The sequence below is a fragment of the Plecotus auritus genome (assembly GCF_963455305.1).
Source record: "Plecotus auritus genome assembly, chromosome: 11".
NCBI classification, from domain to species: domain Eukaryota; kingdom Metazoa; phylum Chordata; class Mammalia; order Chiroptera; family Vespertilionidae; genus Plecotus; species Plecotus auritus.
Genome location: NC_137777.1, coordinates 4,304,354 through 4,331,791, shown reverse-complemented (window position 1 = coordinate 4,331,791; position 27,438 = coordinate 4,304,354). Strand labels below are relative to the sequence as shown.

Here is a 27,438-nt window from a genome sequence, read left to right as displayed (position 1 = left end):
CCTACAACCAAAATTTACTATGCTGATAATGGGTTTATTTTATCTACATTAAAAACATTCAAACTCTGTGATCTTGAACCCCAATTCTCAGATTATTAATTACAGATTATTTAATTGTATTAGGGAATTGTTATGTTATATTTACTTTTGGATAAAACTTGCATTAGATGCATAATTAAGTAAGTTTTTAAAATGTTAATTTGTCCTTGTTTAGAAGTTAAGCACCTTATCAAGATACTAATTTAAGTTTTAAAATCTTGTTTTATAACTTTGTAACTCGAGAGTAATGGATGCTGTAGTGATGTCTCTCACATATGTGAAGATGAACAATAAAATCGTTTATTTACAAGTAATGGCTCTAATTACTTTTCTGGCAACACCTTTTATGATAAGCTTAGGAACCCTTTCCATTTATGGAGTACCTTTGCAAATGATTAATGTGCACTTACACACATGTGTAATGAGTAAACTCAAGAGTAGAAATGATGACAAATAAATGGGACACTTGACACCAGCCCTTTTATGTGGTATGTCCGCCATGCCATCTATAGAGCATTCAAAAGCTGCCCTATTTAATGCCAATACACACTTTTTTTCTACCAAAATTGGAGTGCCTTGTATTTTAATGGGAAGAGAACACTGTTTGATCCCCAACAATGATCTTTCATATTCTGGAGAACTGCAGACTCAGGTCCCATGGTCATTCCTCACAAAAGACATGGAAGTTGAAAGTTTCCTAGGGACAAGTATATTGTTCAGAGTGCTAGCAACTTGATTTTTTGTAGAGGCCTATCTGAGTGTAGATATTTAAAAAGTAAGAATGTACTTTTTAATATAACTATCAGAATGAAATACAGTACAGCATTCTAACACCACAGATTACAAATCCATCCAATGTGGCTATTTTCTGTTATCATTGGACACATTCACATACATTTGTACACATGTAGGACATTGTATTGCCAAATAAAGAACTGACAAAGTTCCAATTCTTTTTTAAAAGTATCAGTTGGCAGGAAGAAGGTAAAAACTCTCATCTAAGAATGCGACGTATTTTGTTTTTAAATCCAATGTTTTTAACTTACACTTGGTTTTACTCCTTGGTTTTTTTTGTTGTTGTTGGCTTGTTTTGTATTGTTTTTTAGTCTTTTAACTCTGTACTGCTGGTGGCTTTGATTTCATGATGCATTATGCTTATGAAACTCTAGCTTTCAGCACTAAAATGAGTTAAAGATAATGTTTCGTTAATTTGATCATTGTTTTCCTGTTGAGATCTTTCTTTAAAGGGAAACTGTCCACTTAGACTTCTGCATTCAACTTCATAAAGGAAATTATAAGAAAACACCCGAAAGTCAAAGGTTTAAATGTATTTCTTTAATGCTCTAAGACATGAAAATGCTGTTTATTTACTTAATTATTATTAATGTCATTGGGAATTATGGCTTCAAAAGATGTATATTTCAGTTTAATACTGAAAATATTTGTCCAGTAAGATAACATTTTATATTCTGATATTATGAATAATACATTTTTTAAAGCCAAATTTAGACAAAGTTGACAGCATCCCTTTAAAGACAACCTATTCAACTTTTAGTTAATAATTTGTGGGGTTCTTTTTGGTTTTTCATTTGTAATAGAAATGTTATATGTTGCTTAACAATGTTTTTGGATACTAAAGTTGCTTAACAGTCAAAATAGAGTGCAAGAACAAAAATGAAGAAACCAAAATAAAAATATCAATTTTTTATTATTTATTCAGGCGATTTCACCTAAACCTCAAAGTCAGAAAAAAAATGAAGCTGACATTATCAGTTCTGCCAACACTCAGAAACCTGCACTGTTATCCTCAACCTTGTCTTCAGGGAAGGCTCGCAGCAAGAAATGCAAACATGAATCTGGAGATCCTTCTGGGTGTCTAAAGCCCCCTAAATCACCACTTCCCCCAGAGTTAACACAAGTCGAGGATCTGACGCTTGTATCTCAGCTTTCTTCTTCAGTGATAAATAAAACTAGTGAGCACAGATTTTTAAGAAATAGTTCCTTATCCTATAAGATACCTGGAAAACAGTTTGATTGTAGATATATATTGTATTTCTATGAGGTTGCTTTTTAAACATTCAAACTTAAGTGGCTATGATAGGGAAGGCTTGCAACTATTTCAGGGGCACAAACCATAGACCTTTCTGACGGATGTATTGTTCAGAGACTACTGCTGCTTGAGAAATCGTACCCTTTAATGCCGCAAATTCCACTCGAGCTTGATCAACTAATAATCCAAGCACAACGAGAGGCCTGATTCATTACAAAAAACAAAACATAAGAGACCCGGGGCCAATCTTTTTCCTGAAGTCCTAAGACTCCTCCTATGGATAGATGTAGTTGTCCCCACTTTCGGGGTCCCATTCTTCAGTTCATTTTGTTCATTCTTACTCCAGTAGTTAGAGTACAAACTTCAGTTATTCTTACTAATGAGAGAAGAATACTTTGTGATCTTATTTTTAAAGGTTTTACTGTTCCATTACCACTAATCGTTCAAGAGTTAATTTAGCCTTTTTAAAAATAGCCTTTCAACACGGGTTTGGTTGTATAGAAGACAACATTTGTGCTGACGCTTTCTCCTATGAGTTTGGTATTCTAAGTTAGAAAAATACGAAAACCAGTTAACCTGGAAAGTCACTTGGTAAAAGACTTTGTCCTATTTATGCGACAAATGAATTAGTTCCCTGATTAGTAAATGAGTATTACATGCTTCCTTATGGATTCTTCTGCATCATATCTTCTGCAACAATTAAAAATGTTCGTATTGAGAAGACTTTTTTCAATCAAATACATTAATCTCCTCTTCCATTCAGTTGCCATATTTTCAACTGAGCCACATTTATCCATTTTTGATACATTTTTGTTTTGGTTTTGTTCCTTTTAATAAATGGGTAGAAAGGATGGGAACAGAAAAACTCAAATGTTTCCCGATTATGGCATTTAGCATGAAATAATGTTAGTAGTTGCAACAATGTCACGACATTGAGTATTTTATTTTGAAGTTGTTTTGTATTTTGGTATTATAACCACAATGTGGCAGCAATTGAATTTTATTATCACCTTTTTTATTTCCATTTTTATAAAATTACTTTTAAGTATCCAAAGCATCAACCTCTTTAGACCACTTATTTCCTCATAAATTAATGTGACTGTACTGGCCGTATGTAATCCTGCCTGTTGGAAATAATCAAGCGTTTACATGCCATATAGAAAAAAGAAAACTAAAGGTTACAAAAAGTAGTTTTCAGACTTGGTTTACATAGCTAGGAGATGCTTAAATGACTCACCAAGTTAGTTGTTAAAAACAAAACACAGGAGGGCAAGAGTAAGGTCATTTTCTTCTAAAATCTTGATTATTTGCCCATAAGAGATATTAAAGCTGTGTTCAATTTTTTTTTAATGAATCAGGCCCAAATATATGCTTATAGAAATCCATTTAGGGAAATGAGGGTGGGATGAAATGATTTACATTTGTTCTACTTTGGCAAGTAAAGTAAAGCACTAACTACGATGCATGTCAGATATTTGTCACCTATGCCCCCGCCTCTTTTCCCCCTTAGAGTTTCTACACTGGTAATGTAGCAGAAGGGATCTATATTTTTTAATCTTTGGCTATACAGAGACTATTTTCCCAAAGGAAAAATGGCAACTAACACAACAATATACAATTAGAGAATTAACTGTAGTCATGTGGGGAAACGCGCTGAAATGTATGTTCCCTGTTCCCTTCTTTTGATGCTGGTAGGCTTTGCTTTTAGAAGTTGTGATTAACTCTCTTTGTGAGGGCACACTTTTTGCCTTTGATTACCTTCGGAACATGCCGTTCCTTGTGGATACCTTACAACATCAGAGGGCAGTATATAATGCCTTTTCCCACTTATCTCAAATATTATAAGATGAACCCGGCATGTATCTGCTTCGTGAACATTGAAGATCTTTTTCTAGGTTCTCCACAGCCTGTGAGCCCCTCTAGACCTTCCAAGCATAGCGAGCGGAGAAGAAGATCGCAGCGCTTGGCCACCTTGCCCGTGCCTGATGATTCGGTAGAAAAGGTGTCTCCTCCCTCTCCAGCCACTGATGGCAAAGTCTTCTCCATCAGTGCTCAGAGTCAGCAGGAGACTTCAGTACCAGAGGGTAATGTATATTGATTTCCTACAGAGCCAAACATAAAGGAAGATAAAGAAAATACTAAGAGACAAAGACTGTTAAAATATTAAGAAGTTTCTGCTTCTTCCTTCTTCCATCTTTTGGACTTATAAGAACTTCGTGTATCCTACAAATAGTTACCCAGTGCTGCTTTGTGCCAGGCAGGCACTGCTTAGCTCACGTACCATTTAAATCCACATGGATATGAACTGAGCCAGTTTACCTGTTTAATATTCTATCACATTCTGTATTTTGTGTAGTGCCTGAAGTTGCACATTTGTCACTTGAGAAGCTGGGACCCTGTCTCCCTCTTGACTTAAGTCGTGGTTTGGAAGTCACAGCACCGCTAGCTCCAGATCCCTCTTACCATAATGAGTGTGCCAGGGCAGACAAGGAAGATACACAGATGCTCACAAATCCTTCTTCCAAAGCAGTACCTGATGGGAGAGGAGCCCCGACAGCCTCAGGTAACAATTCATTTATGAGCAGCAAGGCTTGCATTTACAGGCTGTAAACACTGGCATGCATAGCTATATTATTGGAATATGTAATTCTCTTAAAAATACTTCTATGTAATGTCTGTGGGAGATAGGGTCTCTCTGTCTGTTTAAAGTTCTTTTGTGCCATCATTTGCTATCATATGTCCTGGACATACTTCTTACTGTCTCTCTTTCTTTCCCTCCCTCCCTTCCTCCCTCCTTCCCTTCCTTCCTTTTCCTTTCTAATTTAAATTTTTTTAAATTTTCAATTATAGTTGACATTCAATTTTGTATTAGTTTCAGGTGTACAGAATAGTGATTAGACATTTATATAACTTACGAAGTGTACCCACTCTTAGTACTCACCTGGCACCGTGCATAGTTATTACAATATCATTGACTATATAATTCCCTGTGTTGTACTTTACATTCCCATGACTGTTTTGTAATTGCCAATTGGAACTTCTAATCCCTTCACCTTTTTAACTCCCTCCCAACCCCCTGGCAATCATCAGTTCTCTATATCTGTGAGTTTGTTTCTGTTTTATTTATTCATTTATTTTGTTTTTTAGATTTCCACATATTACTAAAATCATATGGTATTTGTCTTTCTCTGACTGATTTATTTCAATTAACATAATACCCTCTAGGTCTGTTCATGTAGTGCAGATGGTAAGATTTCATTTTTTATGGCTGAGTATATTTCATTGTGTGTGCGTACCACATCTTCTTTATACAGTCATCTATACAGTGGGCACTTGGGTCTTGTTTTCTTATCCATTCAGCCACCCAGTGTCTTTTGATTGGAGCATTTAATCCATTTACATTTAAAGTAATTATTGATAGGAATGTAGTTATTTCCATTTTATTATTCATATTTTTAATTTTTATTTTTCTTCTTAAAAAAGTCCCTTTAACATTTCCTATAATACTGGTTTGGTGGCGATGAACTCCATCTGCTTTTTCTTATCTGGGAAGCTCTTTATCTTCAATTCTAAAACAGCTTTGCTGAGTAGAGTAATCTTGGTGGCAGGTCCTTGCTTTTCATCACTTGGAATATTCCTTGCCAGTCCCTCTGGCCAATCAGCTGAAAGTCTTAAGAATTTGTTTCTGTACATACCAACCGCTTTGTTCCTGCTGCTTGGTCTTTAACCTTTGGCATTTTAACTATGATGTGTCCTGGTGTGGGCCTCATTGTGTCCAGTGATGCAGACTGCCTAGTCACCTGAGTTGGTGCTCCAGGGTGTTCCTTACGTGGGTTGTGTGCCCTCTTGTTGTAGTTGAGCCTTGATTGCTGTTGGCACATCGTGGGTGGCATTGACCCTCAGGCTGGCTGGCAGTGAGGACTGGCTGTGACTATAGCGAGGGTGCAGGGGCTGGCCCCATGGAGTGGCTTTACTTTAGCAGGACTCAGTGCCTGAGGAGTCCACCCTTTGGGCATGTCCTTTGTGGAGCTAAATGGGGTTGCTCTGAAGCTGGCCACTGGATGTGTTGCTTCTGGGGCCTCTTGGGCAGGGCTTCCGTGCAGGCCTAGGTCAGTTGCTGCCTGTGCTCAGCCTCTAGCCACCTGGTAGGAGCTACCGTGTGATCTGAGCTGCCTGTACGGGGCTTGGAGGTGCCTGTGCGACGCTATGTGGGAACCAAGGCCAGTTGCCTCTAGTGTTGGACTTGGGGCCGCTAAGCAAGAAGTGCAGGCATCCCGAGGCCGGGTGCTGCTTGACTGGGGTTGGTGGCTCTTCCAGAGATTTCAGTGAAGTTCACAGCATGGGCCACTTGCTTGTAAGAACCACTGAGCTGGCCTGTGTGCTAGTTGGGTGGGTGGAGCCTCAGGGTGGGGTGAGTTTGATGGAGACCCAGATTTGGTTTCCACCTATACCTGCCAGCTGGGTTGGGGGAGAGCTCAGCAAAGGAGAAAGATGGCCGAGGAAGCTGCCCTTCCAGCCAGCCCTGAAGCAGACGGTCCAGTTCTTCCCCAGATGTCTCTGGCACTTTCCGGCTGCTGCCCAGGGCTGGAGCCCATGCTGAGTGCATCTGTCAGCCAGGAAGTCCTGTGTGGGCCCTTTAAAGCAACGCCTGGAACTCCAGAGCCCTCCTCTCATCCTGGACTGAATCCCGGCTGATTCTCATAGCCAGAGGTTGTGGGGCCTTCCCAGCACTGGGACCCTGGGCTGGGGAGCTTGGTGTGGGTCTGGGAACCCTGACTCCTCAGGGGACCCCTGCAGCCCAGCTCTCCTCCTGATTTTTAATACCACACGTGGGTATGGGACCAGCACCTCTTCCTGGCCCTGACCCCCGACCTCCCCACCAGTGTCGATGTGGCTTCTTTATATCCGTAGTTTTTGGACTTTTGTTCAACTATAAGGTGATCCTCAAACGTGGCTATTCCATAATGTGGCTGTAATTTTGATGTGGTCGAGGGACGGGGTGAGAGCAGTGTTTCCTACTCCACCATCTTGATTGGAAGTCCCCTCCCTGTTTCTTTTTCACGCCCCGTTTTTCCTACATAAGAGTTACAGAGCTAAATATAATTAGTGAAGTGTTTGGTTTTGAAGCCAGAAAATACTTTAATGGGATCAATAATTAACTTTAAAGAATTTAATAGAACTTTACATTTAAGAAACCCGTAGCTTAGTCCTAGCTGGTTTGGCTCAGTGGATAGAGCATCAACCTGCAGACTGAAGGGTGTGGGCTTTGAGTTGGGTCAGGGGCACATGCCCAGGTTGTGACTCGATTCCTAGTAAGGGGCGTACAGGAGGCAGTTGATCAGTGATTCTCATCATTGACGTTTCTATCTCTCTCTCTCTCTCTCTCTCTCTCCCTTCCTCTCTGAAATAGAAATGTATTTTTAAAAAAACACACGAAAAATACTTAGCTTAAATTTAACTATATACCTGTATCTTAAATATAATCCCATATTTTGAAGGCAGAATCTCTCACATTTAAATGTAATTTGTTATAGTATTGTTTTGGGAGTTTAGTATGTAAAGTCAGCCATGCTCAACACATTTTTGGGATGATTTTATATTTATTGTAATCTGAAACCATTCAGCATTTTATCAAGTTGATATTTTAATCTAACAGACTATATTTTCTTCATAAAGTTACATTGTTTTATTTAGAAGTTTTATTGAATTTTAACCTCAACTATAGTACAAATACCTCAACTAAACAGTACAAATATTAATTTCAAATGTTTTTCCAGTAAGTTACTAACCTGGAATTAGACCGATGTAGGAGGTCTGAATTTTAGTTCTGAAATGGAGAAAAACATAAAATTTGTTTTTGCTTGGCAATCAAGAGTATTGGGATAATTGTTTTTAATAGCATCTTCCCTGAAATCACTTTATCAACTCCTTGGATGAAGCATAAAATAGAGCTTGCTTTTTTCTGGTGGTTATATATATTAAAACTAGAGGCCTGGTGCATGAAATTTGTGCACTGGGGGAGGAGAGGGTCCCTTAGCCTGGCCTGCGCCTTCTCACAGTACAGGACCCCTCAGGGGATGTCTGACTGCTGGCTTAGGCCTGGGGGATCGGGACTAAGCTGGCAGGCAGAAATCCCCCCTCGCTCCTTACAGCTCACCTGCAGTGGAGGTGGGAGAGGCTTCCGCCACCACCGCTGCACTCGCCAGCTGGGAGCCCGGCTTCTGGCTGAGTGGCGCTCCCCCTGTGTAAGCGCACTGACCACCAGGGGCCAACTCCTGTGTTGAGCGTCTGCCCCCTGGTGGTCAGTGTGCATCATAGTGACTGGTCCGGTAGGTCTGCCCTTTGGTCGATTTGCATATTAGGGTTTTATTATATAGGATAAGGAAACATGCACTTTTTAGAGTACTGCCTTTACATTGTTATTCCTTCTTTTAAAGTAAAAGTATAACTAATATTAAATACACAGTTTTCTACAGTTCCATAAATATTGAAGTTATTTTGTTCCCAGTAGTGTTTCCATACCTAAGTTTTAAAAATCAGTGCCCAAATCTGAAGATTTGTAAGTTTTGAAACCTTTCTTGTCATTTCTTAAATGTGATCCCCTGTCTTGAATTTTTTAAGCCCCTCTTGAGCTAAGGTAGTTAATTTTGCTTTCCCCTTTCCCACAAGATTCTGCATTACCATGGACCCTTCCATATATCTTTCCTGCTGATGGTCTCCTGCAGTTCTTTCCCAGTGTGGAATTGTTCTGTGCTGAATATCTGAAAACAGTGTTAAAGTTATGAAGCTCTGTGTCTGTTGGGGGGTTATGTTTAGATGTATTTGTATGTTCTTTATATAAATACAGTGATAAGACTGAAGGATAGACCGGTACACATAGCTCTGAATAACTAAGAGGCGTGTCAGCCAGCTTATATGTCCTGAAATGTCCAAGTAGTGACTGTGCATGCACATCCTTGATTGAGGTCCTTTAGCTTCTAATGGAAGTATTGACCTCATCTTTTTTTTTTTTTCCAGAATGTCTTACATATTTGTGGAAATATGGCTAATTACCATTGGATGTGGTTCTTGTTTCTCTGATGGTTAAAATGTACTGGGGTGGAGGAAAGGCATAGTAACTTTTCTACTTTTTAAGTATTATAACTGTTGAGAAAGAGTAGTTAGGACAGTTTTCTAGAAAAGTGAAAGGGAGAGAGGAGTGTAGGTTTGTAATACGATGAATTTGTAAATTTGTTGAAAAGTAAGGGTCTTTTGCGTATGGGTGAAGGCTGATGATTTAGTTGTTTAAATCAAGGCTATGCATGGTTTTATTTTTTATTTATTTTTTCAAGATGTGTCTTTCATAGGATATGACATTTCTTTATATTTTTCTTTTTATCCTCACCTGAGGATATGTTTCCATTGACTTTTAGAGAATGTGGAAGAGAAAGGGAAAGACAGAGAGAAACATCAAAGTGAGAGGAACACTTTGATTGGCTGCCTTCTGCATGAGCCCTGACCTGGGCCCCGCAACCCAGGTACATGCCCCCGACCAGAACCAAACCCAGACCCTGCGGTCGGCAGGCCGAGGCACCATCCACTGAGCCAAACTGGCCAGGGCAGGATATGACATTTCTTAGCCCTCCAGCAGCGGACCTTCGTTTTTTTTTTCCAGAAGTGTGGTGGAAAAACCCTAGATCACCTTTTTGGATTCTTATTACCCAAGTTACTAAGAATATTACCAGTGGCATACAGGAAGCTTAGCCAGTGAGCAGTCAGAAAAGGTGTTTCCTCTGTAGTTCACACCAATCGCCGGCTGCAACATCCGGGAGACTAATGACAATAAAAACACAACAATGCAAATACTATGGGACATAATGAAAGCAGTCCTGAGAGGGAAGTTTATAGCTCTACAGGCCTACCTTAAAAAACAAGAAAAAAATGGTAATAAATCGTCTAACTCAACAACTCAAAGAATTAGAAAAAGAGCAACAAGAAAAGTCCACAGTGAGCAGAAGGAAGGAAATAATAAAGATCAGAGCAGAAATGAATGACAGACAAAAAAACAACAACAAAAAACAATACAAAAGATCAATGAAACCAAGAGCTGGTTCTTTGAAAGGATAAACAAGATTGATGAACCTCTAGCCAGGCTCACTAAGAAGAAAAGAGAGAGGACCCAAATAAACAAACTCAGAAATGAAAGAGGAGAAATAACAACAGACCCCACAGAAATACAAAGGATTATTAAAAAATACTATGAACAACTCTATTCTAACAAACTAGACAACCTGGAGGAAATGGACACATTCCTAGAAAAATACAACCTTCCAAAACTTACTCAGGAAGATACTAAAATTCTCAATAGGCTGATAACTATGGAAGAAATTGAAGCAGTCATCAAAAAGCTTCCAGCAAACAAAAGCCCGGGGCCAGATGGCTTCACAGGGGAGTTTTACCAAACATTCAAGGAAGAACTAAAACCTATCCTCCTCAGACTATTCCAGAAAATTCAAGAGGAAGGGACACTTCCAAGCTCCTTCTATGAAGCCAGCATCACCTTCATACCAAAACCAGATAAAGATAACACAATGAAAGAGAATTACAGACCAATTTCCCTCACCATGACCACGTAGGATTAATCCTGGGGATGCAAGGATGGTACAATATCCGCAAGTCAATAAATGTGATACATCACATAAACAAATTGAGAGAGAAAAATCCCATAGTCATATTAGTTGATGCAGAAAAAGCATTTGACAAAATCCAACACCCTTTGTTGATAAAAACTCTCAGCAAGGTGGGAATAGAAGGATCATATCTCAACATAATAAAAGCCATATATGACAAACCCACAGCCAACATCATACTCAATGGGCAAAAACAAAAACCATATCCCCTAAGAACAGGAAGAAGACAGGGATGCCCACTCTCACCACTCCTGTTCAACATAGTGCTGTAAGTACTAGCCATTGCGATCAGACAAGAAGAAGAAATAAAAGGCATCCAAATTGGAAAAGAAGAAGTAAAACTGTCCTTATTTGCAGATGACATGATACTGTACATAGAAAACCCTAAAGACTCCATCAAAAAATTATTAGACTTAATAAATGAATTCGGCAATGTAGCAGGATACAAAATTAATGCCAAGAAATCTATGGCATTTCTATACACCAATAATGAACTTACAAAAAGAGAGTCTAAAAAAGCAATCCCATTTACCATTGCACCAAAAAATTTAAGATATCTAGGAATAAACTTAACCAAGGAGGTAAAAGACCTATACGCGGAAAACTACACAACACTGAAAAAAGAGGTAGAGGAAGATATGCATGGTTTTAAATGCTAATGACTGAAAGTCCATTTATTAGAGGTTTGAACACTGTTTGCAGGGTAGGAGGAATTCTAATTTCTTTTTTTAATTTTAAAAAAATGTATTTTATTGATTTTTACAGAGAGGAAGGGAGAAGGATAGAGAGTTAGAAACATCAATGAGAGAGAAACATCCATCAGTTGCCTCCTGCACTCCCCCTACTGGGGATGTGCCCTCAACCAAGTACATGCCCTTGACTGGAATTGAACCTGGGACCCCTCAGTCTGCAGGCTGACGCTCTATACATTGAGCCAAACCAGTTAGGGCCTAATTTATTTCTGTTACCCATTTCATTTTTTATTTTTTGATGGAAGTAATGGAATTCAGGTCACATTCTAATTGGACACCTTTTGATTAAAAACCCTGTGAGCTGTGTGACTTGCATGGAAACCTCAATGATTTGCATGCCATCCTGACCTGTGTTCTGAGCAGCGGTTCATAACCGTTTTGTTTTCCAAGTACCTGAGGGATCCCGCACATTGCAGCCCATGAAGGCAGCCCTCTCAGGAGTTCCTTCTCTTTGAACCAGCCCAGGGGTGCCAGCCCTGCTCCACCTTTCACCCCAGAGGCGATGCTTCAGAGAAGCAGGGGCCGCAGGCACTGGTGTGATCCAGGGCTGCTTCTGCAGGTGTCTGCGACCAGGGGGCTTAGAAAGCACAGTTCTTGTGGTTTGCACTGTGCATGCTCGTCATCTTTAAGAAGACTGCATCAAAGTTGTAGAATTTTCATGGTGTTGTTATTAGTAGTCAGTGAACAGTAATAAGTGAAAGGAAGTGATGCATTTGTTCAACAGTCGTGGTAATAAGAAAATTTAATTGTATTTCTCTTTGCTCTAATGACCCTTTTATTTTTTGTCATGGAGGTAGTCAATATTCTTACTTAATATGAAACTTAACTTATTAGAGCTTTATTAACTTAATTCAAGTTGAGTGGTATTTTTATATTTTTATTGTGTTAAATTATATAAAACTAGAGGCCTGATGCACGAAATTGGTGCAAGAGTAGGCCTTCCTTCCCCCAGCTGCTGGCACCGGCTTCCCTCTGGCACCCAGGACCTGGGCTTCCCTTGCAGCCCCGGCTTCATCCGGAAGGTCGTCCGGAAGGATGTCTGGTCTAATTAGTATATTGCGCTTTTATTATTATAGATAGTTGAAGATGATAAAATGCTAGCTTTTTTGATACTGTATTGAAATTATTCAAAAATAGAAGAACTCGTAAGTAATGATGTTAAAGCATGATTTACTGGACTGAAATTGTGTTTTAAATGTACTGTTGTACTTTTCTTAGATTAACCCAGACACATGTAAGCACTGAGAATGGTTGACTATGAGTTAGAAGCTTGATTAAATGTATCTGTGTCCACTATAATTATTGGGGTGCACTATTGGTTTAAATGTATTTTGAACAATTAGATAGTAAAACTGAAATGTCATTAAGGTTGAATATTTTTATGTGTCAATAAGCCTTTGTATTTACATTTAGATAGAGACCAAAAACAATTTGTAAAATAATTCCACTGTCTTTTATCATTATGTAATACCACATTTATGATGGCATTCAAAGACAAGTTTGTAGGCAACAGAGTTTAAATATTAGTTGAAAAATTTTATACGGGTTGTTGAAAACCAGTATTCTTTAATATAAGTTTACTATTTCCCTGGATGAGCTGACTACACTTATGTCAGAACTGCCACGGAAGCCAAGATGCCACATGGACCTGCCACTGGTGATTTCAGCATCTGAATTGCCCAAGACTGGGCTGCAGTGGATCTCCACTGATTGCCTCGTGCAGTTAGCTTATCGTGTTTCTTCACGTTTAGACCCATAGTTATTCTAGAAATGAGTAGGCTCCAAAGATCTCCCCCCCCCCCCCCCCCACAGAGGAGAGGGTGGTCTAAACATTTTACACACTTTGGCACATAATCCTGGCAACAACACAGAGTAGATACCCTCGTTCCTGTTTGGCAGGTAAGGAGCTGAAGTGCTGAATTACTCCAGGCCAAAAGCTAACAGTGGCACCAGGAGTTTAGTCTGGTAATCTGAGGAACAAAGATCACCCTTAATGTATCAGGTCTTCAAAGTAGGAAGTCCTTCGTTTCTGTTACTGGTTCAGGCAATAAAATCACGGAGCCCTTTGGGGGAAAGAGTCTTATTTAGAGCTTTTGGTGATCAGTTGTAATTTAAAACACTGTTTTATACTTTTAACCCTCTCTGACTAAACTTACGTATTTTCCCCCTAAACCTGCAGGAATATCGAAAACAGAAAAAAAAGTGAAATTGGAAGAAAAAAGCTCCACAGCATTTGGTATGAACAGAAAGTAAAATCTTTACGCAAAAGACTAAATGGCTTGGCAGTGGGAGGACTTGGTCTGTCCCTGACTCTTTACCTGGTAGTGCTCCGTAAGGCGGGAGCGATGTCTGAGCCTTTACTGGTGGTGTTCATCTCCAGGTGCAGGATTTCTTTCATGCATGTCTTACAGTGTTGTGTGTATTTTTGACAATGGACTTTAAGGCTTTCTCAGAACTGTGTGTTTAAACATCTTTAAATCTGTGGCTATTTAAAAATAAGCTGCCATTGAATATTGTTGATACTTTGAGAATAAATAGTCATTTTTCCCAGGCTATCTTCTTTAAACTATCCTATAGAAAAGTTACTAAGTTTTGTGCTGTCTTTTCTAGCAGCTGTGCTATAATGCCTAAAAGTTTTGGAATAATGATGACAGTCTTAAATACTCTACAGTTTAGCTACTGGAGTGTGGTCACTGAGAGTTGATTAAACCTGGGTGATAAATTGCAGACTAACCCTTTCTGAGTTGGAACAATAGTTGACTATCTGTGATGGATTAATTTTAAATAAAATATTCTAGGATACTGCTTTAACTTCCATTCATTTTCTTTAAAGTACACATTATTGGGTAAAAGGAAATTTTAGGAAAAGTAAGTTTAATGAAATACATTTTTTCTTTGTGTTTTTAGTTTTCATTCTTGTACACACTGGGGAAGTATTGAAAGACTGAAGGAATTATTTATGGATTGGTTTAATCTCTCTTATTTTTCCAAAGTAAAGAGATCATCAAATTTTCTTTAATCTTCTAGTATATTTTTATTAACTCATATATGGAAATGCTGAGTCTCCTCAGATGGTCTGAAATTGTGGAGCTCATTTCTTGCCACATCAGGAAGCTGAGTTCTATTCCTCATTTAAAGATGTTAACTACTGTCTGTGTTAACTTCAAGGTGTCAGGAGTTGGGATTCTCAGCACTGCTAATGAAGACCCCTCTTATAGTCCAATAAGCTCATCAGGAGCTCCAGACTCAGGACAGGAACAGTTTAATTGAACCCATCACTCTGGGCAGGTGACTGGAATAGCTGATTCAAACGTAAATGCTGCTTTTAGGTTAACCACAAAGGAACCACTCAGGACCAGGCTGATTCCTGAATCACTCACTCTTGTCATTTAGGTAAGAGAAAAGAAAAGGATAAAGAAAGGAAAGAGAAGAGAGACAAAGATCACTACAAACCAAAACAGAAGAAGAAGAAGAAAAAGAAAAAGAAATCTAAGCAGCATGGTAAGTATATTAAAATGGTGATTGCCTTTTTTTTTTTTTTTTTCAACTTTCCTCTCTTCTTTTACCAAAATGGAGGTAGGACAAGATCCCCTTGTGGATGAGAACTGAGAAGTTCCTGTAGCTTTCCTTTGTCTTGATAATTTTGAAAATAGGAGCTAGGTTTATAAATTAAGCGGTTTGTAAATCTTTGCAACAATTGGAGACTTCCATTCCCACCTTATGGCGGACCAGATACCCTGACAGGCACCGTTGAGTGGACTGAAGGAGTTAATCTCAATCTAGAATTTCATTGTGCCTTGAATCAGCTTTCAGGAAAACGTGAGAAAACCAGTGATAGTCTATCGGATAGCCTGCCAAACCCAGTTGATGAGACGCAGACTCATCTAGCTAGGCGTGGACGGGAAGAGGAAGTGGTGGCGTGATCGTTATGTGTCTAAAACATGACCTCATTACCTTTATGGCGTCTCTTCTTGGTTACTGGGCACTGTACTGTCTTTGTGTGTGCTTGTGTTGCAGACTATTCAGACTATGAAGACAGCTCCCTAGAATTTCTGGAAAGGTGCTGCTCCCCGCTGACTCGGTCTTCGGGGACCTCCCTGGCTCTGCGCAGCATGTTTACAGAGAAGAACACCACGTATCAGTACCCGAGGGCGATTCTGTCCGTGGATCTCAGCGGGGAAAGTATGTGAACTAATGCTTAAAGCAAGTCTCAGGTTCTTGAATGTAGATCTGCGGGTAGAACATGCTTTATTGAGGGCCTTTCTGAGCACAGTTTGAAAAGTTACTCTCTAAACTAAATGAAAATGTCAACGTTGGAAGTTCGAGCTACTTTTTAATGCATAGGAAGTAAAATTGGCTTTGTATTTAGTAGTAGGTCAGATGGAAGGAAGAAACTATTAGTTTCTATCATGTTCTGCTTTTCTGCAGGTGTTTTTATATGTTTTCATATTCTTCACTGCCAGCTTCTAAAGTAGCTGTTCTGGTCCACATTGCATAGGTAAACAGGGAGAGGCTTATAAATCAAGCAGGTTTTTGGGTTAGTTGGTGTTAGAATTAAAAGGTTGATCTTGACTCCAAAGATAATCCCTTTTCTCCAAATGTTTATCCTAGTCTTAAAAATGGACTTTGAATTCTTTTTTAAAAGAATTTTAGAGGAAGGAAAAGAGAGAGAGACACATCAATGGGAGAGAAAAGCATCTGCTTGCCCTTGCTCGCTCAGTGTGTAATAGCATGATCCCTTCCCACGGAAATGAAGGGCTGTGCTGAGGACCCCTTTCTGTGTGTCTAGACTTGACCGACGTGGAGTTCCTGGATGACTCTTCCACAGAGAGCTTGCTTCTGAGTGGGGATGAGTACAATCAGGACTTCGACTCAACCAACTTTGAGGAATCTCAGGATGAAGACGATGCTCTTAATGAAATCGTGCGATGCATCTGTGAAATGGACGAGGAGAACGGCTTCATGATCCAGGTGGGCTGCCTTCCCCGTGGGAAGAGGGAGTGACTTCAGGGCTCAGCCAGTGCGTCGCACTTCTGTGTTCTCTCTCCTCACTGTGCTTCCGGGGGCAGAGGTGTCTGACGCAGCCTGATGTGCACAGTGCAGCAGTAGTGACTGGGACGTCTCTTCACCAGAGAAGGGACTTGCTTAGACAGACTCTCCCCCTTTGCCAGGGTGTTCAGTGCGCGGCCCTCAAGCTGCAGTTCCTTTCAGGAGCCATTCGGATGGGTGCGCGCCCACACTGACAGGGACCTAGCCCTCTCCTGCTGGTCTGCATCCCTGTTGTTATTACATCGTGTGTCTCCCTCCGCCGGCAGCTGCGGAAACGCAGTCCCCCTGGTCCTCGGGATCAGAGGGCAGATAGCCTCTCCCTGCGGACCGAGCATCTCTGAGGAGAAGGAGGCCTAGCACACGGTTTGTGATGCCTCCTGGGAGATTTGGAGATGTTAGTTACAGGAATAAAAGTAGTAACCTCCTTTTTTTTCCCCCTTTCCCATAGTTTTCTCAAATAAGAAAACTACAGATTTACAGGTGGCACTTTAAGAGATTATTGTTACAGGCACTGCTATAAACTTGCATTTTTTTCTTCACTTTAAGAAGCTATTTTTAAGAGTTTAAAACATGTAATTACCTAAAAATCAGTGGGAAATAGAGAGAAATAGTTTTATGACTTTCTGATGAATCAGTAATTTACCAGCACATTTTAACGGGTGCGGCCAGAGGGATTCCCCAAATAGTTGGCTGTTTCCGAAATGAGCGTCGTCGTCAGCGCTCACGGGCTTTGCTGTGTGTGTGGAGGAGGGCTGCGGGAGGGCCCTGTGGGTGGCGGGCCCGCATGATGGCTCCTCTGTCCCGCAGTGCGACGAGTGTCTGTGCTGGCAGCACAGCGTGTGCCTGGGGCTGCTGGAGGAGAGCATCCCAGAGCAGTACACCTGCTACGTCTGCCGCGACCCTCCCGGTAAGACACCCACCCCCGACGCCCCACTCCCCACACCCACGGGTCTGGTGGTGAATCCCCGGGACGTCAGCTGCGCAGGACGCCGCTCCTCCCTTGCCGCTCAAGCAGAAGATTTTCAAGCAGTTTTCATGTTAATGACTTCGGCAGACATTTCCTTAAGTTCATCCCCGGGGCACTGCCTTGCTGCAAGGGCAGCTCAGCGTCTTCCTGGAGCAGAGCCGCCCCTTGCTGTGCTCCTGCGCACTGCCTCGGAGTGGGCCTATGCCTGGCTCTTCCCCTGGAGGCTGGCTCTTCCCCTGGAGGCTGGCTCTTCCCCTGGAGGCTGGCCTGAACGTGCTCTCCTGCCCTGGTTTTGTCAGGGTCCTCGTAGAACTGTACACCCAACGAATTTCAGAGCAGATGGGACCTCAGGTGATCACATGCGGTTCCTTTATTTCATGATGAGGCAACTCCGGCACAGAAGGTGGGATCCCTTGGGCACACGGACAGGCTTGACATGGCAGGACCGAGGTGCAGACTGCTCCCCTGGAGCCACTCCGGTGCTGTCCACGAGGCCGTCCTCCCTCGGGCTCGCGGAGGAGCACTTCTGTACTGTCTGTGCTCCCCGCTTCCGAGGCAGAAGTGCACCACGTGCTTCAAATAGGAGGCTAACGGAATGTTTTGATGTCTGTCAAAAAATGCAGTCAGTTAAGAAGCAGGCGGACATGAATGCAGACATCTGTCCATTCCTTCAGCGGCATTTACTGCATGCCTTCTGTCTGTGAGGCACCGGGGAGAGGTCAGCTGACTCATTCTAATGACACCTCCTCTTTCTTACAGTGCAGTGGGGGTCACAGACACACAACTAATAGTGGGATATAGTTCCTGTGGACATCAAAAGTACAGGATCACACAGGGTTCTGCCAGGTCTCAGCCATGGGGAGGGGTCCCTAGTCCCTTGTCTAGAACTCTCCTTCATCCAGGTCACAGCAGTTGAGTGAGAAGTCGGTGTCCCTGTCTCATTTCTGTCCGGCCCTCAGCCTTTTCAGAGGGCAGATGGCAGATGCATGCGAAGTGGAAAGCGGTGCACGCAAGGTTCCCTCCGCTGGGTCCTCTGCGGCCAACACCCCTCACGGAGCCTGTCCTCGGGGGCAGGGAGTCCTGTGCCCGCCCTCAGAGCCCTGTGCCCTCTTCAGTGTGCCTTCACTCTGGAGCTTGCCCTGCTCACTGAGGATGTCAGGGTGGCAGCTGAGCAGACACCTGAGGCGTGGGACCTTTGGTGACTAATGCCCGCTCCCTCCACAGGGCAGAGGTGGAGCGCAAAGTACCGCCACGACAAGGACTGGCTGAACAATGGGAGGATGTGCGGGCTGTCGTTCGTGAAGGAGAATTATTCTCACCTTAATGCCAAAAAGATCGTCTCCACGCACCACCTGCTTGCTGACGTCTACGGCGTCACGGAGGTCCTGCACGGCCTGCAGCTGAAGATCGGCATCCTCAAGTGCGTCGGCGGGCCGGGCGGGGCCTGTTTAGTGGGAAGCCTAATGCAGACTAAACCACGTGGCCTTTTGAAAATTCAGACACAAGGCAGAATCGTTACTGAATAAATTGTAGCTTAAAAAGAGGAAAGATGAATAACGTCTTGCATGTGGTTACGTGGACAGTGCCTATCAAAGTAAAGATGTGCATATAGTACTCAGCAGTTCCATAGCTAGAACTTTATCTGGCTGACACATCCCCACACGTGTGCAAAGATAGACCCGCCTGTCAGTGGGCATTCGGCTGGGTGATTAGACTGTTCAGTAACACTGCTTAGCCGCTAGGCTGAAAATAAGGAAACCTGTACGTACTGACCTGGCAGGATGGCCAGGCGTGTGACACCCCAAGGAAGGCAGATGGTGAGAGCTGTGTGTGTAGGAAGAAAAGGTGCACGCTGCCCGTTTTGAAGGAATTCTGTGTGTGCAGGAAAAGCCTGGGGGACCGCACTGAGGGTACATGAGAGTGAGTGGCAGGGGTTTCACTCTGTCCACAGAGTAGTCAGAAGATTTCGTCCTGGGCAAGTATCACTTTTTGGTTGAAGATTTTAAAATGATGCTCACATAAAAGTTTTTCATATCATACAGTGCAAAAATAGGATAGTGAAAACGCAGTAGAAAAAGAAGTCCATATATCAACAGAATTAAATTCATTGTTGCTTTCCCCCCCGAGTTCTGTTTCTATCAAATTGTGAGAATTCAAATTGTGGGTGAAATACTGGGGCAGATTAACCACACAATATCTTTGCTTTCGTCTTGAGTCCCGACCTCCTCCTAACCCGGTTCCCTGGGTGGTGAGAGTTGGGGGTCAGTCGGCCTGAGGCAGGCACTCGGCGCACAGAAGGCAGCGTCACCAGGCTAGCGGCGTAATTCTCATTGGGGAACTTACTATGCATTGTACTTGTTGCTAGATTTTTTTTTTAATTGCTGTTTCTCCAACTTGGTTTTAAGGAATAAACACCATCCTGACCTTCATCTCTGGGCCTGTTCTGGGAGGCGGAAAGACCAAGATCAAGTCATTGCAGGGGCAGAGAAAACAGTAACAGCGCAAGACACAGTTACTCCTGAGGAAAAGAAGCACCATGTGCAGAACCACAAGGGGCCACCCCGCACACCCCTGAAAGTGGAAGGAACCTACATAACCAGCGAGCACAGCTACCAGAAGCCGCCGAGCTCCGGCCGGGACTGCAAAGCTCTCGCAGACCCCGGGAGCTCCGAGGAGGATGACCTGAGCAGTTTGGAGGAAGAGCAGGAACTGTACCTGCGGGAGAGACGCCGTGCGCAGGGCCCGGGGAGAGAAGATGGGGCGCCTGCACAGGTAGGACGAGTCCACGTGTCTGTGATGGGACACGTGCTAGGTCAGCACAGGGAAGGAGAGGCCCCACCTGAGTCCCAGAGCTCGCTTCCATCTCCAAGTGAGCCGTGCCTCCTGCGGGGAAAGACAGGTTTTGCTTCTCGACAAGAAAAGACTGGCCCTTTGCACATGGGATTGTCCCCTGAGTCAGAATCGTAGTATTGCAGTAAACTTCTGCCCTAACAAAAGTTTTAATTTTATAAGCACACCTAGATTCCCACATTTTATTCCAAATGGAAATGCCTGGGGGAGAACACGAATGTGCACGTGGGTGTGTATATATTTTAATAGAATTTGTCTTTTTTATGTGGAAGATAGAAGGTGGCACTTTAATCCTCTTTTTAAAAAAGTTAGCATATTTGTATATACATATCAGCTCCATTATGCGATAAGTTGAATTCCTAGAGCTCTGTGTCCAGTGAACATCTATAAACCTCCTTCTGTTCACAGGGATTGTCAGGGATGTGCCTTCATCTTCACAAAAAACGAGTTTCAATTCGCAATGCCACTTTCACGTTAGTTCTTTATTGTCTGGCTCCCTTCATCAAGTAATCACCAATAAATATTTGGCTGAATTTGGAAAGCTTGCATTTCATAAAACTTGTGAAATTGTTGTCAGGTTAATATTCCTGTTGCAAAAGGGGTTATTTCTGAGTTCAGATTTGGTGTGTGGGCACCAGGTTTTTAAGAGTTTTCTCTTTCCCTTGCCTCATGGATTTCACTGCATCCGTCCAGATCCGCCCGCAGTTAGACTTTAAACTGGTCTTTGCCAGCTTCCTTGATTTTTCCATCATTGCTTTTTGCCTGCCATCTGTGTGTGTCATCAGTTAAGATGAACTGAGGGAGGGGTCAGTCTGCATTAGCTGGACTTTCTAATTATACACGTCATCAGTGAGTTCATTTGTGTATCGAGTTTTAGTCAGTACCTTTGATCCTGTGTAGCACTATGCTGCTAGCCATTGTGGGGAGATGGAGCGGAAATGTCTGCTCTTACAGACCATCAGCTGTCATTTGATTATAGACTAGACTTCCTTAAGAAGAGTCTAGGAGTTTGATTGGATTTTGCTGATCTTTGCGGGTGATGAGGTTTATAATGTATCTTTTTCTTTATGACGGTACATTACATCCAACTCTTTTTTTTTTCAATGGTGTTTTGGCGAAGAATCCAGCTGAAAAGAATATGGTATTTGTTTATAATGACAAAAAGGGCTCTGAAGACCCAGGAGACGCACATCTACAGTGGCAGCTCAACCTCCTTACGCACATCGAGAACGTGCAGAATGAGGTCACCAGCCGGATGGATCTCATAGAAAAAGAAGTTGATGGTAATTTAAGGAAGAACTAAAATGCAGTTACTACAGTGTGTAATTATGAAGAAGTTGTTTCAGGCTTTTTTGTTGTTGTTAATCCTCATTTGAGAATATTCTTCCATTGATTTTTTTAGAGAGAGTAGAAGGGGTGAGAGAGAGAGAGAGAGAGAGAAACATTGATGTGAGAGAGAGCCCCGATCAGGGCCTGGGATCGAGCCTGCAATTGAGGTCCATGCCCTTTGACCGGAATCGAACTCAGGACCCTTCAGTCCTCGGGCTGATGCTCTAATCACTGAGGGCTAGAGCTGTTTAAGGCTTTTTAAATTGTGGGTGGAGACTGCAGGTGCTGGCCATGCCGGTGGGGCTCCCTCGCTCCCTTTACAGGTGCTTACACAGCTGGCGTGGCGGTCTCCAAGCTCGGGACAATGTGACTGCATGATCTTAGGGTTTGTGTTTTGTTTTTTAAGGTGGATATTTATGAAATAGTGCCCTGTGCCCGCTCACAGTAACTATTAATTTAGGCTTAAACTGTCTCTACTGCATTTTAAGGGAAACTCAGCTGCTCTAACCAGAAGTTCGTTTTTAACAAAGAAAAGTAGGTGGCAATTTGTGTCCTTTTCAGTTCTAATTGTCGTTACTTTTTAAAAACACATAAACATACTAAGAGTCTAGGCAGAATGCAATTAATTTGCATTCTACAATTTTTATTAATAATAATAGGGGATAGTGTCACGTTTTCTTCTTTCTCTCTATTCCATGAGCGAGGAAAAGGAGACAGTCACAGTGGAGTTAGTTTGCCCTAGCCGGTTTTGCTCAGTGGATAGAGCGTCTGCCTGGGGACTGAAAGGTCCCAGGTTTGATCCCGGTCAAAGGCATGCCTGAGTTGCAGGCTTCTCCGCAGTAGGGGGCATGCAGGAAGCAGCCAATCAGTGATTCTCTCCCATCATTGATGTGTCTACCTCTCTCCCTCTCCCTTTCTTTCTGAAATCCATAAAGATATATTTTTATTAAAAAAAATAAACTTAATTTAAACATATATAAAGAGAAAAATTACCTAAAATCACAGGTTAAACTTACCAAGAGGGACTTGAACCCTTGTGGGGTAAGATATAAAGGCTGCTAAATGGCTGTGCATATTGGCCTTCTACAGCAAGGGAAGTGAACTGTCTCCATCATGTTTGTAGCCTTCTCATTATACCGGTTTTGGCTGGTCTTCTCGTCCCATTCACATGTGTTGGTTCTCTCTTTCAGTTCTAGAGAGCTGGCTGGATTTCACAGGGGAGCTGGAGCCGCCCGACCCTCTCACAAGACTGCCCCAACTTAAGCGCCACCTCAAGCAGCTGCTGATGGACATGGGCAAGGTGCAGCAGATAGCCACGCTGTGCTCCGTATGACGCTGCGCTCCCCATGACCCTGCGCTCCATGACCGCCGAGCCTGCGGGAGAGGGCGGGGCGCTCTCCGGTGGGGTGGTTTTCACTGCCCACGTGGCTGCTGGGTGGGTAGTAACAGCGCAGGGCTGTTTGGTCACTTACTGATTTGTGACATCATAGCCTGGCACCTTGAAAAGGAAAATGAAGAACAACTTTATCAAGGATGCTAATGTGAAAATCAATTTATGCGCAAGCTACGGTGAAATTGCCAAGATCAGTGGAAGTGGAATGGACTCTACTGAGGGAATTGAATGGGCAGGCTTTCTGAGTAGTTGATTACATAAAACTCAAGATACCATAGAAAGAAATATGCTGTATCTATAGAGTTTGTAGTAGAGAGATCCTTGTTTATAAACGAGCATTTGGCCAAAAAAAAAAAAAAACAACCCACACAAAACACATATAGAGAGGAAACCCAGGTTCTGAGAGTTAGGTAATGGCCATGAGAGCTGTCCTCTCTGCAGGTGACCAGCTGCTTGGAAACAGACTGTTTCCCCTTTTAAGGATCATGAGCTGTTTCTTAGGTGAGGAATGTCCTTAATCAGAAAATGACGGCAGCAGCCTCACTTCTGGGGAGAACATGTGGGATTCATACCTCACTCGGGTCGAATTCTAAAAGCAAACACCAGGTAACTGGAGTTCATTGCGGCCACTAAGCTCATTGAAAGCAAAATGGGTTGCAGAAGGGTCAGTGCCAAATGCGGATGGTATGGCTGGAAGGAGAATTCGAGGTGTCATGGGAGTTGCCCCCAAGTCTTACAGATGCCACCAGGCCTTCAGAGCGTGCATGTCACCGCACCGAGGCGATTGCAGCACGCAGGCTTCGCGCACCGACTGATCCCGACTGCTCAGTGTTTCCTTCAGAAAAGCAACGGGAATGCCCTCGGCGGGACGAGGCAGGGGGCCACCGGGCAGCCTGGCTGGGGCCCCCGACGGCTGGGAGTGGAATACTGGAAAAGCTGCGTTTCTGAAGATGAATTTTATTTTTAAAAAATACATGCGCACTCAGAACTTCTCACTTTGATCACAGATGGACCCGTTTCTGAAACCAAAGGCAACTAAGTTGCTGTGTCAGCTCTTGCTGGGCTCCGAGCCCGGGCCCGCCCGCCCGCAGCGCTCTGTGCGCCTGTACGTGCTCGCAGGGGTGCGGCCGCGTGGACGCTTGTTTGAAGCAAACACGGCGTACATATGTACATAGCCCACACATATTTATATCTACATATCTAGTTTTATTACTATAGACTTTAAGAATTGGTGGTTAACATGAAATGTTACCTTTTAACGAGACTGTTTTTAAAATTTAAAAATGTATGTACAGGTTTTGAAACTCTTTTAAAAAGGGGGGGAAGGCTGTCCAGAGGAGGCTGTTTGATGACATGACACTTGAATATTTTATGCCTCGTTCTGTGGATCAGTTCTAGCGGTCTGTACAGGTGCATTCTGAACTGAGAGGCAGGAAACTTGAATTTATCTTTGATAAGAATTCATGCCACTGTACATTCAGATGTTATTTAAATTTGCAAACACACTGTTCCATATGTAAGGTACTGTATGTAAAACACTTTATTAAAATGGTTCCACATACCTGGCGGCTCCCGCTCGCCTCTGTGGCCTTGTGTTTTGATGGGAAGATGACGAAAAGAATGTGCAGCCCAGTTGTTAGCGCTGTCCTGACCTTGAGGTTCTGAGCCTGACAGGTGCCAAGTCCAGCAGACACCCCAGTCCTGGGTGTCCCTGCAACAGTAGCTTCGTCAGACTCCGCTGAGGAGTGGCAGCTTCAGTGGAGGTGACACTGGAGAAGTTGCTTAAACTAGCACATTAAAGAAAAATTACGTGCCTGTATTCCATGTGTGGAGTACATTTGCGAATGTATTTCAAGATTGATCATGTACCTTTCATTTGTGCTTAAAAACAAGAGCTCTCCTCTTTTCCCTGTTATGGTTACATCCTGGGCACGGGATGTATGTCTCCTTTTCTCAGCAGTGGCGCAGAGCCTCCGTAACCTGTGAGTGCCTGGGGGAGGCGCCTGGATTCTTGTCCCACCCGGAGAAGCCCCTGTGTGTCTAGGGACACTCCCCTCTCAGTGCCTGGCTGTGTTAATGCATCTTATTCTTGTCGTGTCTTCAAATGAGACCGCTTGGTTTGTCAGCAGCCAGCAGACCGGAAGTTCCATCCATAGGTAATTAAGTGGCTGAAATTTTGCTCTGCTTCTGTGTAAGTGAATTGGAAGTCTGAATTTTTAAATTCAGACTTTTTGAAGCCAATATGTCAAAAACACCTCTGTATACATATCCATTCAATGCAGAGTGTATCAAGGATCGATGGAAGCCTTTTAGCAACTAGTGGGCTGAGTGTTCCTTGGTTAGGAGGGTGTGAGCTCATTGTGAGAAGTTCCAGGTGGACTGGTTTCCAGTCTCGTAAAAAGCACAAGCACGTCCATGTGAATATTGGCCAGCTAACGTTTCATTGCGACCCAGGCGGGGTGGGACGAGCCTCGGCGGGGAGCGGCATCCTCAGTGTGAGGCTGAGAACTGGCTTGGGCCTCCTCACACTGGTGTGGGGTCCCATGAGCCACTCTCTTCAAACTGGGGCAGTGCCCTCTTCCTCCGAGGGCTCTTGGTTATTCTCGTCATCTCAGGCGGAGTCCCCTTTGCGACACTCATTCGCACGGGTTTCCTCTCGGTGTTCCTATTCCGCATGTTCCACGTGGGGCCCGTTTCCCTGCAGCCCCCGGATCTCCTGCCGACCTCACTCTGCTGACACATCGCCCCAGCGCCTGCTTGAAACTCTTTCTCTTCCCCCATCTCCGTTTCATCACTGCATGTGCCAGGCCCTCATGGGTCGGTGTCTTCCTGCTTCCCAGTCCCACGGGTGGTCCACCGTTCTTCATAAAAACGGTGTCGTGGAGGTATCACCATTGGCATGTTAACTTCGTGTTCATTCTCATTCATCAAAAGGGTCACTTCCAATGTGATGCTAAGTGAGACAAGCCAGTCTGAGAAAGACAAATACCCCACGCGCTCATTTATTTGTGGAATCTAATGAACAAAATGAAATGACCAACAAAGTAAGACGTGAAGCATGGAGGCGTGGAACAGACTGATGCCTCGATGTGGGGTTGGGGGGTGAGAAGAGAGAAACCAAAGCACTTACATACTTACAGGCATAGCCCATGGACACGGGCAATAGGGTGGTGAAGCTGGGGGGGTGTGGGTGGTGGGTAAGGGCTGGGAGGAGGGGGGCAAGGGGAGGGAAAATGGGAGATATCTATAATACGATCAACAATAAAAATATATGTGTTAATGCCGAAACCGGTTTAGCTCAGTGGATAGAGTGTCGGCCTGTGGACTGAAGGGTCCCGGGTTCAATTCCGGTCAAGGGCATGTACCTTGGTTGCGGGCACATCCCCAGTAGGAGGTGTGCAGGAGGCAGCTGATCGATGTTTCTCTCTCATCGATGTTTCTAGCTCTCTATCCCTCTCCCTTCCTCTCTGTAAAATATCAATAAAATATATTTTTAAAAAAATATGTGTTAAAAAAATAAATCCAGCTGATTCTGGAAGAAAAACCAACAAAAACAGCCACTTCCAGGCTAGAGGATTAACTGACCGCTGACCGAGGGCCCGCGCCATGCTGTGTATTGTGCATGTTACCCGCAATCTCTGACTTAGCTGATGCTTCAAGTTGACATTCTCCTGCTTCTTGGTGTGATGAGTGATTTTTGTCAAAGCCTGGACAGTGGGTGTTGTGCTAAGAAATCCTAGATCTCATTGAAACGCTCCGTTTCAGTAGAACTGACACATTGTGGTGCGGGAAGGGCACACCCTCATTGTTGCTGGGAGGGGGCGGGGAGCAGGAATCCAGGTTCTTGCCCCACCTCTGCTGACACCCGCAGGGGACAGGCCCTGGTTCCCGCTGGTGGGTGGGGTGTTAGGTTCCCATGTGACCTTCAGTGACTCCGCTGGGAGGTGGTGACCCTCCTACCTGTCCCCAGGCCCCTTTGGACACCACCCGCTGGGAGGGGAGAGAGGCACCTTATTGTCAGCACTGGGAGGGGTGGATGTCCAGGCTCCCCCCTGGGCCTCCAGGACCCCACAATGACAGGGGCTGCCCAGCCAGGGTGACAGCTCCTCTCCTCACGCGGCTGGTCGCCACCCTGGCACAGGGCTCAGGGGCCTCCCTGGCTTGCCAAGGGCGGAATCCCAGCCTCCCCAGCAGCCTCTGCTAGGAAGGGAGGGGGGGAGCCAGGTGTCTCTGGTGTTTGCTGCCCCTTTCCTGGACCTGTAGCTCCAGAGATGTTTTGGTGGCGGGGGCGGGGGGGGGTGAGGAGGGGGCCTAAGCTTTTTGGAATTTTCTAGATCGCT

The 27,438-nt window shown here is 43.6% G+C and overlaps 1 protein-coding gene across 11 annotated transcripts in view; it reads left to right on the top strand.

Moving 5' to 3' along the window:
• PHF20L1 (PHD finger protein 20 like 1) overlaps positions 1-24,660 on the top strand; it is a 60,983-nt gene extending 36,323 nt beyond the window's left edge. For all 11 annotated transcript variants that reach the window (XM_080646156.1, XM_080646166.1, XM_080646160.1 and 8 more), the window contains 12 exons: positions 1,760-2,012; positions 3,985-4,173; positions 4,446-4,652; positions 13,690-13,746; positions 14,904-15,011; positions 15,528-15,692; positions 16,300-16,481; positions 17,367-17,466; positions 18,751-18,946; positions 19,932-20,298; positions 21,497-21,659; positions 22,896-24,660. In XM_080646156.1, coding sequence (XP_080502282.1) covers positions 1,760-2,012; positions 3,985-4,173; positions 4,446-4,652; positions 13,690-13,746; positions 14,904-15,011; positions 15,528-15,692; positions 16,300-16,481; positions 17,367-17,466; positions 18,751-18,946; positions 19,932-20,298; positions 21,497-21,659; positions 22,896-23,038 — 2,130 coding nt within the window. In that variant the 3' untranslated portion in view covers positions 23,039-24,660. The remainder of the gene's footprint in view (positions 1-1,759; positions 2,013-3,984; positions 4,174-4,445; positions 4,653-13,689; positions 13,747-14,903; positions 15,012-15,527; positions 15,693-16,299; positions 16,482-17,366; positions 17,467-18,750; positions 18,947-19,931; positions 20,299-21,496; positions 21,660-22,895) is intronic.
• The last annotated feature ends 2,778 nt before the right edge of the window (positions 24,661-27,438 follow it).